We start from the raw sequence: 15,506 nt of genomic DNA, 5'->3' as shown, positions 1-15,506 counted from the left end.
TGGGGTGAAATCCACCTGAAAATCAAGTTGTGCTCCCTGGTGTGAGTGGAGACCATCCGTTGGGGTGCTCTTGGGGGTTTCTGGCAGCTTGGCTGACCCAACCTCAAGTGCTTCCCCCAGCTAAAACTCTGCCTCCCTGCTCCTCACCCCACCAGATGACGATGGCAGAGGCAGCCATCATCACTGCTCACCCACACATCCTTTGACCTTCCAACGAGGCACCCACTCATCAAGAGCACAACCTGCAAAGCAACCTGGTAAGCGACATCTGCCCCCTCATCCTTCCCATTTCAGCCCCTTCGACTTATCTGGACACCTTTAAAGCCAAAAGCCAAGCTGCCCACCCCAACATGAGATCTTTCCCTACCACCCCACGGTCCTCATCCTTACCTCATCCTCTAGGGTAGGAGATGGGAGAGAGAACAAGGCTGCTTGGATCTTCCCCGAGATGAAGGGCCTCCAGTCCCAATGGGATCTCCCAACCTGATGCTCAGGTTGAACCAAACACCAGCCTTTGCTCTGCACCTGCATGTGAGGCCACGTCTGCTTTCAACACAACCCGCCTGTCTCACGCAACACATGGAAGCCTTTCTCATGCCAGTAAAATAAATCAAATCAAACCAAATAAACCCACCCAGCATACGAAGCTCATGATACCTTGTGCTTCACATGCATTGGGCACAGCCCTTCTTTCCTTCCTGCAGAGCTCTCCCGTCGCCAACCAAAACCCAGACACGAGACAAATGATGCGGACGGTGGCTTATTGATAGAGATCACCTTTAATGCAAAAATGCCTCCGGTGGAAGAGGGTGCACCCAAACAGAACAGCTCAGTGCACACAGAGCTGCAGCAGATCGTGGAGGTGCCCACACCCTGAGGGAGAGCAAAGGCACCAAAATGCCCCCAAAGGGATGCCTCTGCGTGGGGAAGGGGGAGCGGTGCACACAGGATGTGTAGCAGCAGCAGGAAACTCAAGGAGAAAAAAAAAAAAAAAGAAGCTCCCTCCACCCCAAACCACACTCATCTGAGGCTTTGGAGAGACGGCTCAGCCTCAGACGAGGCACCACAGGGTTTTTTGGTCCCTCGGTGGAGGCGAAAGGGCAGCACTCCCCCAAACCTGCCCAAATGGGTGGGATGGGAACGGGCATCGCTCGTCTCCCCTTCGCCCAGGGCAGCCCCCAGAGCCCCGAAATAATAATAATAAAAAAAAAAAACAAATACAACCAAACAAACGAACGACAACAACAACAACAAAAATAAAACACTGTTATCACCAGCTAATTTAACACTGTTAAAAACAAGCTTGGCGGGCCACGCTGGGCCACCAGACCACTGGCTGCCAGCTGGTTCTCAAAGCCTTTCCCACCATCGGGGCTTTGCAGCGCTCTTCCTGGCAGCAGAAGTGTTTTATAGATATTTATATATATATATTTATAATATTTAGATACTGTGTATGGTCAGACAGTCCCAGTTCTACTCGGGATTCACAACTCTTCCTCTTTCTGGAGGAAGCGAGAGGCACGATGCCACCCCAAGCTCCTCCATGCCCGGAGCAGAAGGATTTTGGCAGCTTTGCCGGTGGAGGAAACAGTCCCAACCTGGAGGCTCTGCCAAGTGAGCGTCGTGGAGAAGCTCCTCATTCCTCTCCCCTCCTGTTCATCTCCCTGTCCCCACCCCACCCCTCCATCCCCAGCCGCCCATCCCTGGTGGGCTCTACACAGTGGCCCCCAACATGACGTCCGTCCCCGTCAGGATCTCGTTCTGGTTGGAATCCAGTCCGAAGAATTTAACCTTGAGTCCGTCGACTGGGTGGACCACGGGCACCAAGGTGATTTTGGGGAAAGTCCTGGTGGCCAACTCGAAGCGGCTGGTGCTGGCCAGCTCGATGGCCAAGGCCTTGAGGAAGAGCTTGGCCAAGTGTTTGCCCAGACAGGTCCGTACACCCCCTCCAAAGGGGAGGTAGTGGAACCTGCCCTCCTTGTCCTCGCTGCGGCCCTGCCCGAAGCGGTCGGGGTCGAAGACGTCCACATCCTTAAAGACAGGGGCGGTGTCATGGGTGTCCCGGATGCTGTACATCACGCTCCAGCCCTTGGGGATCTGGAAACCCTATGGAGGGGAGGGGAGAAGGGAAGAGAAGAGCAGAGAGGGTCAACAGGGAGAGGGAGCAGGAGGATAGCTTTAGAATTGTAGAACCATTAAGGTTGGAAAATACCTCTAAAATCACCAAGTCCAAGCCCAAGCCATCTCCACTGTGCCCACTGACCACATCCCTCAGTGCCACATCTCCACAGTTCTGGAACATTTCTGGGGATGGTGACCCCACCATTCCCTGAGCTGTGCCAGTGGCTGTCCACTCTTTCAGAGTAGAAATTTCTCCTAATACCCAACCTGACCCTTCCCTTGCACAACTTGAGGCCATGATGCTGTTCTCGTTCTCGTCCTGTTCTCGTCCTATTGCTGTTACCTGGGAGCAGAGGCTGACCCCCACTTCGCTCCAACCTCCTTTCAGACAGCCATAAGGTCTCTCCTGAGAGTCTTGTTCTCCAGACTGAACCATCCCATTCTATTGGAAGCACCACGGCACTCCCCAGTTTGACATCCCAAGTGAGTATAATCCCTGTCCACTTTCTGAATCTGCACCAATTCCACCCGCCGCCACCATCGGAACCAAATTTATCATTCCCAGCCCTCCTCTAAACCAGTTCCAAGCACGCTTTGCAAAAGACACAACCACATGGCAATACTCACATCCAGCTCAAAGGTCTGCAGCACCGTCCGGTACCCTCCAGAGATGGGGGTGAAGAGTCGAAGCACCTCCTTGATGACACAGTCCAGGTAGTGAAGACCACTGATGTTGTCGAGGCGCAGGGAGCCCTCGCAGATGCAGCCGTTGTGAAGGATGCCTTTGCTGCGCAGCTCCTCCCGCAGCTTCTCCAGCACCCGCGGGTGTTTGAGCAGCTGCATGATGAGAGAGGTGCTGGCACTGGCTGTGGTGGCGTAGGCGGCGAAGATGAGCTCCAGGGTACCATCCTGAAAGGGGATAAGAGAAAACAGGTGAGGCTGGAAGGACATACAGACAGCCATAGTATGATGGAATAGGCATGTGGGCCGTAGCAAGCTGCCATGGGTCATTTTTGCCCCTGCATCCCAGGCAACAATGGACATTGGACATCAGAGAGCTGGAGCACCACTCCTATGAATAAAAGTTGATGGAATTGGGCTTGTTTAGCTTAGAGAAGAGAAGGCTCTGGGGAGACCTCATTGTGGCTTTCCAGTACTTGAAGGGAGTGTATAAACAGGAGGGGGAACAGCTGTTTACAAGGGTGGATGGTGATAGAACAAGGGGAATGGTTTTAAACTGCAACAGAGGAGGTTTAGGTTGGATATTAGGAGGAAGTTTTTCACCCAGAGGGTGGTGAAGCACTGGAACAGGTTGCCCAAGGAGGCTGTGGATGTCCCATCCCTGGAGGCATTCAAGGCCAGGCTGGACGTGGCTCTGGGCAGCCTGGTCTGCTGGTTGGGGACCCTGCACACAGCAGGGGGGTTGAAACCAGGTTGTCATCATGGCCCTTTTCAACCCAGGCCATTCTATGATTCTATGATTTGGTTCAGGACCAGAAGAGGCCAGGAGGATGCTCAAAGGCTAGAGCACTTCTGCTACGGGAACAGGCTGAGAGCAGGGGGGGTTCAGCCTGGGAATCATAGAATCATTGAGGTTGGAAAAGATCTCTAAGGTCACCAAGTCCAACTCCAACCCATCCCACTGTGCTCACTGGCTATGTCACTCAATGCCACATCTTCACTGTTTTTGAACACCTCCAGGGACGGTGACTCCACCACTCCCTGGGCAGCTGTGCCTGTGCCTGACCAAGCATTGGAAGAAAACAAGGCACCAGGGAGACCCCATTTCAGCCTTCCTGTACTTGAAGGGAGCTTATAAACAAGAGGGAAAGTGGCTTTTTACATAGTCTGATAGTGATAGGATAATGGGGAATGGTTTTAAGCTAAAAGAGAAGAGATTCGGGTTAGACGTTAAGAAGAAATTCCTTACTCAGAGAGCAAGGAAGCACAGGCTGCCCTGAGAGCTGTGGGTGCTCCATCCCTGTAGAAGCCCAAGGCCATGGATGGAGGTCTGGGCAGACTGAGGTGATGGGCAGTAATCAGCCCATGGCAGGGGATGGGGCTGAGTGGGCTTCAAGGCCCCTTCAAACCCCAAATATTCTGTGATTCTGTGACTCTAAAATAAGTGATGATGCTGTGAGTGCTGCAAATAATAAGCCGTCAAGGACTCATACACATAAAGAGGGGACTGCACAGGTAGAGAGGTGAGGTTGGTCAGGGCTGAAAGCTTCAGCAAGCTTATACGTTCTTTTGGTATTTGCTGGCAGTGCTTTTAATAAGGGATGAGCATAATCTGCAAATAAATACAGCCTGTAGAAAAGCAACTGGCTCGTTGGCACCACCAGGGCGTGGGATCTACAAACACAGTGGGGACCCCCAGGTCTGAAAACCCATCCCAGCTCTGCCCCCTAAAACCCCCCATACACCAGCTTTGCTGTTGGGGAAGCCCCCAGGTGGCCATGGGAAGATCTTTACCTTCAGCTCCTGCATGGTGAGCTCCTTGCCGTGTTCTTTGCCGCTCTCTATCAGGATATCCAGCGCGTCGGCATAGTCCTTACCCTGTGTGTTCTGCAGTTTCTCCTGGATGGCTTTCTCCAGCCCCTTCTGCAGTGTCTCACGTGCCCGGATGCCCTGTGGAGCAGGAACCATCAGACCTTGTAGGGCTCAACACCATCACCGCCATTCCCACCCTGTATATCTCCAGCATACACAGAGAAGGAGATGTGCTCAAGCAGGATGCGGCTACGGAATCAATCTGCTGTTGCAAGTGCTCAGACAGGAGTACAAAAATGCTGGAGTCATTCCCCAGCCAGGAGAAGCAAGCCTTAAGCATATAAGATTACAGGCATCAGTAATCAGGACTGCCGTGCAAATGGCAGTTGTGATGTGGGAGCCCCAGTTCTGCAGCAGTTCACAGCCCTCCTTCTTTCCCTGGGATACAAGAAGTCCCTGGGAAAATTGCCTCTTTAAGGAAGGCCAATTCATCCAAGAGGATCCTCTTCCTGGAAGGAGAATGGGCTTCCCAAACAATTTTAGTGCTTGGCCTCCCTAACGCAAATCCAACCTTTTGGGGCTGCCAGCGATTGGGTTCATTCAAGAGGTTAAATAACAATAACGACATCTGTGGTGACAGTTACAAAAAAACCCAAAAGATTGAAAAAAAATTATGTTACCAATATTCATGAGGAAAAACAAAAACTGAACAGATTTTTTTGTTATGTTTTCATTTCGCATCTTTGCGTAGAAGAATCTTTTGCCTAGAAGAACTGGAGCTGTTATTCAAAGGGCTGCCACTCTGTTAAGCCCAGTTGGCAGGCAGTGCATCGATAGGACAAGGCTCCCACAAACAACAAAAAAAAGTCAACCAAGTGATGCTATGAGGTAAATAACCCAATAAACCTGAGCACATCACAACCACACTCCCCACTGCATTGAGCCATTCAGTGCTCTGAAGAACAATCCATGAATGCATCTCCCTCTCCACTCTACCAAAACAGAACTTTGTAACCCAAAAGACATCAGATGGTGAGAGACATCCCCACCAAGAACACACAGAGGTAGGGATTACCCATTGCCCCACTAATCCCATATTGATGCTACTGGCTAGGGGAGGGCTCAGCCCAAATCCCTTACCCTCCTGTAGCCACTGAAGGGCAGATCCACAGGCAAGGAGAAGACATTCTCCACAAACTGCTGGTAGACCTCGAAGAGACGGTTGAGCTCCTCGTCGGGGATGCGGAAGCCCAGCAGGACGCGGATGGCCATGCGGAAGGTGAGCTTCTGGGCCTCGTGGTAGACGTTGATGGGATCGGGGTTGCTGCTCCAAGCCCGCAGGGTGTCCTTGATCACCAGCTGGATCTTGGGGAGATAGCTCTCCAGAGCCTCGTGGCTGAAGATTTTGGAGAAAACCTACAGAAGAATGAGCAGAGGATTCTATGGAGCCCCAACATCCTTCTCTTTGCCTTCTCTAATAGCCCACTTCTGCCCATAGAAATGAACATCGCAGATCCCCCATGCTAGGCAGATTTAGCATCATCCGGTATTTATCATCCAGAGTCACCAGTTTCTAAAATAGCTGCCAAGAAGGGCTGATGAGGATCCTCCATGGGCAATCCTCCCTAGGCTGATCCTCATCAGCAGCAACAATATGGATCCCCACAGTCTCCCTCCAGCAGCGAGCTGAGGATGGGAGGATGGAGACCACACAGAGGGTGGTGAAGCACTGGAACAGGTTGCCCAAGGAGGCTGTGGATGCCCCATCCCTGGAGGCATTCAAGGCCACGCTGCATGCAGCTCTGGGCAGTCTGGTCTGGTGATTGGCAACCCTGCACACAGCAGGGGGTTGAAACCAGATGATCATTGTAGTCCTTTTCAACCCAGGCCATCCTATGATTCTGTGATATGAAATAGTGCACCCTACACACAGCAAGATGGAAGGAGATGGAAGGAGAACTTTCAGTAGCTCCACACATCTCAGTTCCCAGCTCCATCTATCCCATGAACTGGATGCTACAAATGGAGCTCTTCCATGCGGATTCTAATTGTTGGGTTGTGCACAAGCGCACACAAAGGTTTTCATAGAATCATAGACCGGCTGGGTTGGACAGGAGCTTAAAGATAATCCAGTTCTAACCACTTCATAGAACCACAGAATGGCCTGTGTTGAAAAGGACCACAATGCTCATCCGGTTTCAACCCCCTGCTGTGTGCAGGGTCACCAACCAGCAGACCAGGCTGCCCAGAGCCACATCCAGCCTGGCCCTGAATGCCTCCAGGGATGGGGCATCCAAAACCTCCTTGGGCAACCTGTTCCACGTGCTGCGGGCTGGTTGGCCCCTCACCAGCTCAAGTCGCCCAGGGCCCATCCAACCTGGCCTTGAACACCTCCATGAATGGGGGAATTCCTTCAAGGCCTTTAGGACCTCTTCAAAACCTGGCTGAACTTTGGGGAGAAGAGGCACGCATGCAGAGGTTGCGATCGCACAAGGCTCATTTCCTTGGGAAGCCGGGCTAAAAACTGATGTCAGCAGACACTATTAATTTAAGCTCTGCAAGTAAACACAGCTCAGGAGCGAGCCTCCCCAGGCCCCCATGCTAACGGCTCCTTCCTCCAATTTGGGCCCGAGCCCGCGTGTTGCGCGAGGAGCTGAGAAATGCCAGGAATGTCCCCCGTTCCCCCCCCCTCCATCAGCGCAGCCCCACAGCACGCGCTTTCATTCGGCATCCCCGCCGCATCCCTCCCAGAGTGCACCGGAGGAAAAAGTGCTGTTTGTTTATTTTTTATTAACCTCCCCACACGGCGGGCTTGCACGCACGCACCGCCGCATGCATGCCAGGCCTCCGGGAGAAATCAAATGAAAGCCAGCTCCCCAGGAGCGAGCCGAGAGCCTTCACTGGTGGCCGGGTTCCTGAGGGGGGCTGCAAAGTTATCAAACCCAGGAGAAAAGGAGAAAAACCAAAGCCTCCCCCTCTCTTTCCATGAGCGCTGAAGCTGTAAATGTGAGAATTTCCTCCGCAGTCAGCACTCAAAAGGGAAAGGTAACATTTTCCTGGCGGCGACCCCTCCGTTGCTCAAGCGCGGCGTTCAGCTGGGAGGTTGTTTGGTGAAATAACACCCTTGTCCCCTAGCAGGGAAGGTGGGAGGATCGACAATTGCTGCTTCATAACTTACTGCCTGAGCTGAGACTCTTCATCACAGAATGGCCTGGGTTGAAAAGGATCACAATGCTCATCTAGTTTCATCACCCTCCTATCTGCAGGGTCGCCAAGCACCAGACCAGGCTGCCCAGAGCCACATCCAGCCTGGCCTTGAATGCCTCCAGGGCTGAGACCTGGGTAGAACTCATCACACCCCACATGTAGGGGCAGGAATAGCAGCATGTACGTGGGAGGAGGGCTGGGAAGGAGAGAGAAGACATGAGGGGATAAAGAAGATGCAAGAGGACAAGCAGACAGATGTGCCTGCAGACAGACAGCCGTCCCGCTTGTCTATGAAGGAATGAATGAATGGAGCCAGGAAATGAATGAACCACGGGGAGGGCTGAATGAACGAGCCATGGAGTGACCATGAAGAGGGTGAGAGATGATTTGGCTGCCACTTTTGGTGCTCATCTGCACTTCAGTGCCCCTCTGCACTTCCAGAGCTATTTTTAAGCCTAGAAGGAGCAGTGATACTCAGGCAGAGCTGACAGTGCGTGTGCACTGAGGTGGGAGAAGGCAACTCCCAATCTGGTGCAAACCCCATCCTTCCTCATCCCTGCCCAGCATCTCTCCTAGCAAGGGACGAACCCCACAGTCCCAGGAACACCTTTGGTCCTGTTGTGCCAAATCATCCCAAAGACCAACAGCAGAGGAGGAAACCCTCAAAGAGAGAAAAGGAGCCCCTGCCGAAGGGTCAGCAGCCTGAAAACAGCGAGCATTTAGAATTGGTGAGTTTGGGTCTTTTTCCTTTGCCTTTTTTTTTTTTCTTTGAGCTGTCCTTTTGCTATGGGGCTGCTCCGGTCCCGTCCGGCTGCAAACCTGGCGTCGCTGCGCTCCACGCTGCCTAATCCCAGATGTCAGCAGATCCTTCCCCAGCCAGACACAAGTCTGGATCCCCTTCCAGTCACCTCCAGTTCAACCCTGCATCTTTCCAGTTGATTAAAAAGGAGGAAAAGGCAGCCAGCTTTCCCTGACAGCCGTCGCAGCGCTTCTAGCCTAAAATCCCTGCGCCCTCTAGTGAAGCCCAACCAAGGAACAGCGCTGCAAAAAGTTCCTCCCGAGCAGCCAAGAAGCAAAAAAACAGCACTAAGTGAGGATACCTATAAAAAAGACGGGGTCGGTAGCATCTGCTGGAGATGCTAAGAGGAGCCCTCGTGTTTTGCACATCTTTGGTACGGCCACAAAAAGCCGCCCTTGGGGGATTCTGTTTGCTGTGGGGGTAACGCTCACACCCACCCACATTTGCCCAGGGAGACCCCAGCTCTCAGCTGGAAACTTCCGAATCCGTCTCACAGTGCAAACAGGATATTTAAAGATTTATGGCTTTCCTAAGGCAGAAAATTCCTTCCCGGTGCCTCAGCTCCGCCATCCCCTGCAGAGGTGGCAGCAAGCAGCCCCTGGTCCTGCATGGAAAATACCCCATCCTTAAACCCTACCAAAGAGGAGGGGACATTCAAGTGAAACTTAGAAAAAGACTCACTCAGCAGCTAGGATGAAGAATAATTAGCAGGAATGATGCTCAGCACTGGCCAAGCCTTCCCATCCAAGCACAACCATCATAACAAAGAGGAAAAGAGTTTTTCATTCTTCCCCTCCAGGAAGAGAATTTGGGATCTGACATCTCATCCAGCCTGGCTGCTCAGAGCTGCTACCCAGCAGAATGAAGGCATGATTGGCACAGAGATGCTTTTACAACCAATTGGCTACCCACAGGGCTTGGTGTGTGTTAGGAAAGCATCCCAAGCAATGTCCCAACACAGACCATGCTCTCTCTCTCTCTATATCTCAGATTGGATGTTAGGAAATGTTTCTCCTCCCATAGAGTGGGCAGGCACTGGTGCACAGGCTGCCCATAGAGGCTGTAGATGCTCCATTCCTGGAGGTGTTCAAGGCCAGGTTGGATGGGGCGCTGGGCAGCCTGGTCTAGTATTAGATATAGAGGTTGGTTGCCCTGCCTGTGACAGGGAGGCTGAAACTTGATGATCCTTGGAGTCCATTCCAGTCCAAGCCATTCTGTGATACTATGATCCCTCCACATGTTAAGATAAGGGGAAGAAGCATGTCCAGCCAAATGCAGGATATCTCTTGCCCCTGCCATTTTCCTGCCATCCTCCCATCATGGGAGAAACCTGCGCTCATTTAGAGGGAAAAGCCACATTTTTCAGCTCCTGCCCTCTGAAATGAGCAGCACTCCATAATGCACAGACAGAAAAGAAGCAAGACAACGTAGATCTATCTCAGCATCCCATCTGCCTCACCTCAAAATAATAATAATCCCAATGTCAGCACCAGCAGAATGCAAACAGTTACACTCAGCAACTGAGGCTGTCTGACCCTCATTATGGGGTTACCTAAACATGCTGTGGTTCTTCAGCACCTATGAGCCCACATCACCCCCTTTTCTGGTCCATACCCATTCATTCATGGGGAAGCAGTGTATCTGGGGACAGCAAAAAAAATCACTTCATACACTGTCACCACTCCTCAAATTGGAAACTGAACACAAGGAGGGAGGGAGAGAGAGAAGATATCAGTGGAGAGTCTGGCAAAAAACTGAGCTGGGAGGGAAGCACCTGCCCCATGATATAGCCCACTCCATCCCAAAGAAATAAATGTGACTTTACAAGCATGCTTTGGCATGGCAGCAATAGGGGAAGACGCTTGGAAAAGCCCTTCCTCCAGCTGCAGGGAAATCTCAGCTCTGCCACCAAAATCCTGAGGATGCCTTTGCGAGATTTTAATGCATCATACCAGGATGAGAATACACAGAATTAACTATGGTCGGCCAATGCTCAAAGACCAACCCCAACTCATCCCACCATGCTCACTGACCACGTCCCTCAGTGCCACATCTCCGTGGCTCTGAAGCATCTCCAGGGATGGTGACTCTATCATTCCCTTGGGCAGCTGTGCCAATGGCTGACTGTTCTTTGGAAGAACAATGTCTTAATACCCAACAAGAACCTCACCCAGCACAACTTACAGCCATCACATCTCATCCTGCAGGCCACCTGTGAGGATTCTTCTGGCTTCAGACCGAACCCAAAGAGATGACAGAGCCTCAGGTGGCATTGGGGCTGCATCGCATTCAGCCTCAGCACAGCATCTCGGAGCAGGGTTGGAGCACTCAGGACATTTGTATTTCAGCCAGGAGCGCCTGCACTTTGCTTTTTTTTCTTTTTTTTTTTTAATCCATTGGAATGACTCTGGATTTACACCGCTGTAGATGACAGCACTATTTGGTCTAAAGTCAATGAGCCAACCTAGCCGACAAATTCTTCCCCAACCGGAGCCCTTCAACATCAATGAGAGCCTTTTTCTCTGGCCCCGGCGCCTTTTGCCCGTGGGTTACAGCTCTCAGGGCAGCAGCCCGTGATGGAGAGAAGGGGCTCGATGCCAACGTGCTGAGAGGACGCCTGATCCAGCTGGACCCCAGCCCACAGATCTGACCCGATGGGCGATATGGGTGGGCTGGGCTGGAAAGAGGACGGCTCCGATTCCTACTGGGGAGGGTGGCGAGGTGGGGTGGGGGGATGCCAAAAAGTAATCAACGTCTCTTAACAGCACGGGTGAGGGGGTTTGGCAGCAGGGAAGCAGCGCCCGCTGCTCCCATCCCTCCTTCCTCCACCCTCCCTCCCTCCCCCCAGCTCTGCCCACAGCAGCTGGTTTATATTTGGTTGTAAATTTATGGCCCCTTTTGTGTTCTTAATCCTCTCGCAAACTATATTAAAGCCTCAGACCTTTCTACTTGGTGCTAATAAGCTCAACACTTGTATGCCTCCGAGGCAGAACATTAATTGTGGTGTGTTAATGAATGATGTAGTTTTGGACAGTGAGACAAAACAGGCCGTTTCTCTGCACCACTGTCTGCTTCCTCCTCGAGTCTCTGGGTCTGGGACGTCTACCCAGCCCACGGACTCCTTTTATTTTATTCTGTCTTTTCCTTTTTTTAAGCCAGCCGGGCCTATTTTGGGATTACGATGCTGGAACACAGCACGAATCTGGCCAGGCCAGAGCTCGCCTGCCAAGTCTGAGTGCTCCCAAGGAACATCAGCATCCCACCTTCCCCTGCCCTGCTGCACTGCCAGCATTGGGAGACTCCTTCCCTTGCCCTAAAGCTGCCCATTCCCAGTTCCCATTCCCTTCTGCATTCAGATGCTGTGCAGCATCACAGGAGCACCTCATGTCAGCTTCCCCACAACCTCCCAACATCCATTCCATCCTCAAATGGTTGGGAGGGACGTAAAGATCATAAAGTAGCCAGAGTTAGATGGGACCTGTAAGGATCATCAAGTTTCAGCTCCTGCTGTGCACAGGGCAGCCACAAATCCCAATCCCAGGGTTGCCTTAAATCTCATAAAGCCAGAATGCATGCTACCCTTTGCACAGTTTGCCTTGCCTTTGCTGCAGGTCATGGAGACCCAAGGATCCACACTTCCAAAACACACGTAAGGCCAAAAAGCAAAGCACGCTGATCGGGGTTTTGTGAATAGGAACTGAGGGCATCCATGGGGAAAGATGTGGACTGAGTGTGAGCAGCCACGTTGGGACAGGGTCCCACCCAGGTTCAGACAGCAGAGATGGCATGGCTCTGCCACCAAAAAGAGCAGGATGGGAGAGAACCAAGGCACTATCCCCAGTCACCCATCCTCTATAGGTCCCTATAGAACAGCAGCTTCCTCCCTCTGGACCACCCTCATCAGGGATGATGCGCATCCTTCCCCCTATGGCATCCACAATAGAATCCTAGAATGGCCTGGGATGAAAAGGACCACAATGATCATCTAGTTTCAACCCCCTGCTATGTGCAGGGTTGCCACAACCAGACCAGGTTGCCCAGACACACATCCAGACTGGCTTTGAATGCCTCCAGGGATGGGGCACCACCTCCAAGCCACAGCCATGCTCAGCCATATGGCTGCTCCTCCCCACAAGGTGATCTGGGGACAAAAGTGCCATGGCGAAAGAACAAACTGCCCTCACTGCAGCACGGGTGGCCCCAATCCACCTCCAGCATCATCAGCTCCGTGTCCCACAGTGGGGTAACAACCCCCCAGCAGACATCTATCTCAAAAGGGAGGCTGAAAGGTTTGGGGTTGCTTTGTTTTATTGCTTGTAAACTGTTCTTATCGAGCAGCTTCATCTGGAGCCAAGCACAGAGCCAGCACTAACGACATCTGCAATAAAGGCCGTGATGCATGCAAGCCCTGCTGCCCACTCCACAAGCCATCATCTCCCTATCTCTATCCCTGCTCCAGTGACACTTGGAGAACCCATATATCCCAAAATAAAAGCTTTCTCCAGTTTGTTTTAACTTGAACAGCTTCCTGGAGGGCAGAAGTAATACATAGAGGACGGGAGAGCAGAGTTGCCATAGGTATAATCTGGTTAATATGGCTCTGCTCCTCCTGAGCACCTATTGAGGAGCTTGTCTTCTTGTCTCAATGGCAATCTGTCCCAGCAAGAGGAGAGCTCAGCTGGATGGCCAACGAATGATGAAGGAACATCTGGGCTCTGAACCTTTGAGCATTTCCCCTTGATAACAGCATCCTTACTGAGGGCTTCTGCCTACAGGTTTTGCTCAGCTCCCTGCAAGAAAGTGCAGAGCAGGAACCCAAGAGAGCAACCTACAAGGAAGCAGCAAGCTGAAATGCCAAATGTGGTGCTTCCTCCTCACAGCTGGGACAGCGAGAGCTGAATTAGCAGCCAATTAACAGCAGTAGAAGCTCAGGGCTAACGAACTCAAAAAAGTGCTGCTGATTTCTGTTGTTTGGAGGCACCTGGCCTGGAAAAGAAATTTGAATCTGTCACATTGCCATCTGACTGGGAGCAAAGAGAGATGTTTTCTTCCTGTTAGAAGCTGGTTTGCCCTATCTCTGGATGCACATCTCAGCCCAGGGTAAGGGGTGGTTGGCACAGGGGAAAGGGTGCGGATGCTCAGTACCATGACAGCAATAACGCAGAGGGGACCAAGTAGAGGAATGGGAGTAATATCTCACTTTGCAAGGAAAGTGAAGCAACCAACTGAGCCCATCACACCAACCCCGTGCTGCTGGATGCTCAACATCTGCTTAACAGCATCCCCAGCCCTATAGAGCGTTTGCTTTCTAGTACAGAGCTCAAAGTGGCTCCCATGTCCCTGCACACCCTCCCTGCCATCCCCAATGCTCTGTGATGGAAGCAGCCCGTGCACCTTGCCCTTTATTTTGGACAGGGATGTTGGGAAGGATTTCTCCTCTTGTAAGACACAAAGAAGCAGCCTAAGGAGTTGTGCGATCACAGGCACCGAGTGGAGGCACTTCAGCATCACGTTAAGAAATGTGACAAATAGGGACCTCCAGTAGCTGTTATCTCACTCTCTCCCCCAGGGAAAAGAGAAGTGAATGGGTTGGGCTTTTGTAGAAATACATATGATGAAATAGGAAATCCTGCTGGGGCACAGAGAGGAGTTTGCATTGGGGTAAAGATAGCATTGAGGCTCTGGGTGCAGCCGTGTCTTCCCAGTGCTTCAACACCACCACCCCCAAATTAACCCCTGGCCCCCACCCAATCGGGAAACGGTCTCAACAAACCACGACAGGGACATGAAAGCTGCCACACCACACTGTCCTCTCTGCCTTTTCCTGCAGGATTTATATCTGGGGGGGTGGGAGGAGGGGGGAACAGGGAGGTGATGTTGATTCCCCACATCCACATGGTCTCACAGCCCCCCAAAACCTGGTTGATCCCACTCTTGTGGGTTACAGCCTGACACCAGAAGCATCAAAGAGGGATTCGAGGTGAGCCCCCAGGAGGGACTGACCTCTCCCAGCCACCACACTTCACCCCCAGACCCCCATCAATGCCCTAAAACCCACTGCAACGCTCAGCACCACGAGAACCAACCCCAGCGAGAATGCATTCTGCACACAATACCCCTCCAGCACAGCCTGGTTACACCGGAGCTGCGTTCCTGTGCCCCGCACCGCGAGAGCCGCACCGCGGTGGGCCCCCCACAGTGGGCGCATCGCCCTTTTAAGAGCGCTCCGTGCCGGCTCTCGGCCTCCAACCCACTCCACGCGTGTCACGCCCGCGGGTTGGCTCGGAGGCGACAAGCGGCTAGCGATCACACAGTCAACCCTCCTTCCGAAGCATTAAAACGAGGGGAAACCCCCTTGTGCCACCTCCCTCCCCGATCACCCTTTTTCTTGACCATCGCCCTTTTAAATTCCTCAAAGGCTCCGAGCACGCACGCGGGGTGGGGGGGAACCCACGCGGGACCTCACACGCCAGTGGGTCGGATGGGAGAGAGGAGAAGAGAGCGGAGAGAGGAAGAAGGGAACGCAATGCCCCCCCCCCGACCCCCGTTCTAAGTCCCCTCCGCGAGCACCCACGCACCCCGCGGTCACGCGTGGGGACTTCCTCACCTTCCTCTTGTGCCGATGGATGTCCCCGATGGAATTGGCCACGGTGTTGGGTCCCAACAGCATACGGGTGCTGCGAGGCCATTCGGTGCTCACCAGGTGATGTTCCCCCATCAGAATCTTCCGCACGTTCTCCGCTCCCGTCACCCTCACCAGCGGCCGCCCCAAAAGGTGCGTCTTGAACACGTTGCCGTATTTTTCTCGTCGCGAAGACTGGAAGCACGAACCCTGCGGGATGCGTGGGGATTGGGGGACCAGTGGGGGGGGGGGGGGGGGGGGGAA

General features: G+C 52.7%; 1 protein-coding gene across 1 annotated transcript; it reads right to left on the bottom strand.

The window, feature by feature from the left end:
- Positions 1 to 760: 760 nt before the first annotated feature.
- On the bottom strand, positions 761 to 15,467 carry LOC122179893 (cytochrome P450 26B1; the record flags this gene model as incomplete). The annotated part of the gene is made up of 5 exons (XM_042871124.1): positions 761 to 2,106; positions 2,749 to 3,030; positions 4,597 to 4,752; positions 5,755 to 6,030; positions 15,228 to 15,467. Coding segments are annotated over 5 exons (1,347 nt in total), but the record flags the coding sequence as incomplete, so codon positions are not given.
- Positions 15,468 to 15,506: the final 39 nt, after the last annotated feature.

This window comes from Lagopus leucura, unplaced genomic scaffold (genome assembly GCF_019238085.1).
Source record: "Lagopus leucura isolate 7727_CA_CO unplaced genomic scaffold, USGS_WTPT01 Super-Scaffold_100004, whole genome shotgun sequence".
Taxonomy (NCBI): domain Eukaryota; kingdom Metazoa; phylum Chordata; class Aves; order Galliformes; family Phasianidae; genus Lagopus; species Lagopus leucura.
This window is presented reverse-complemented; position numbering and strand designations above follow the sequence as displayed.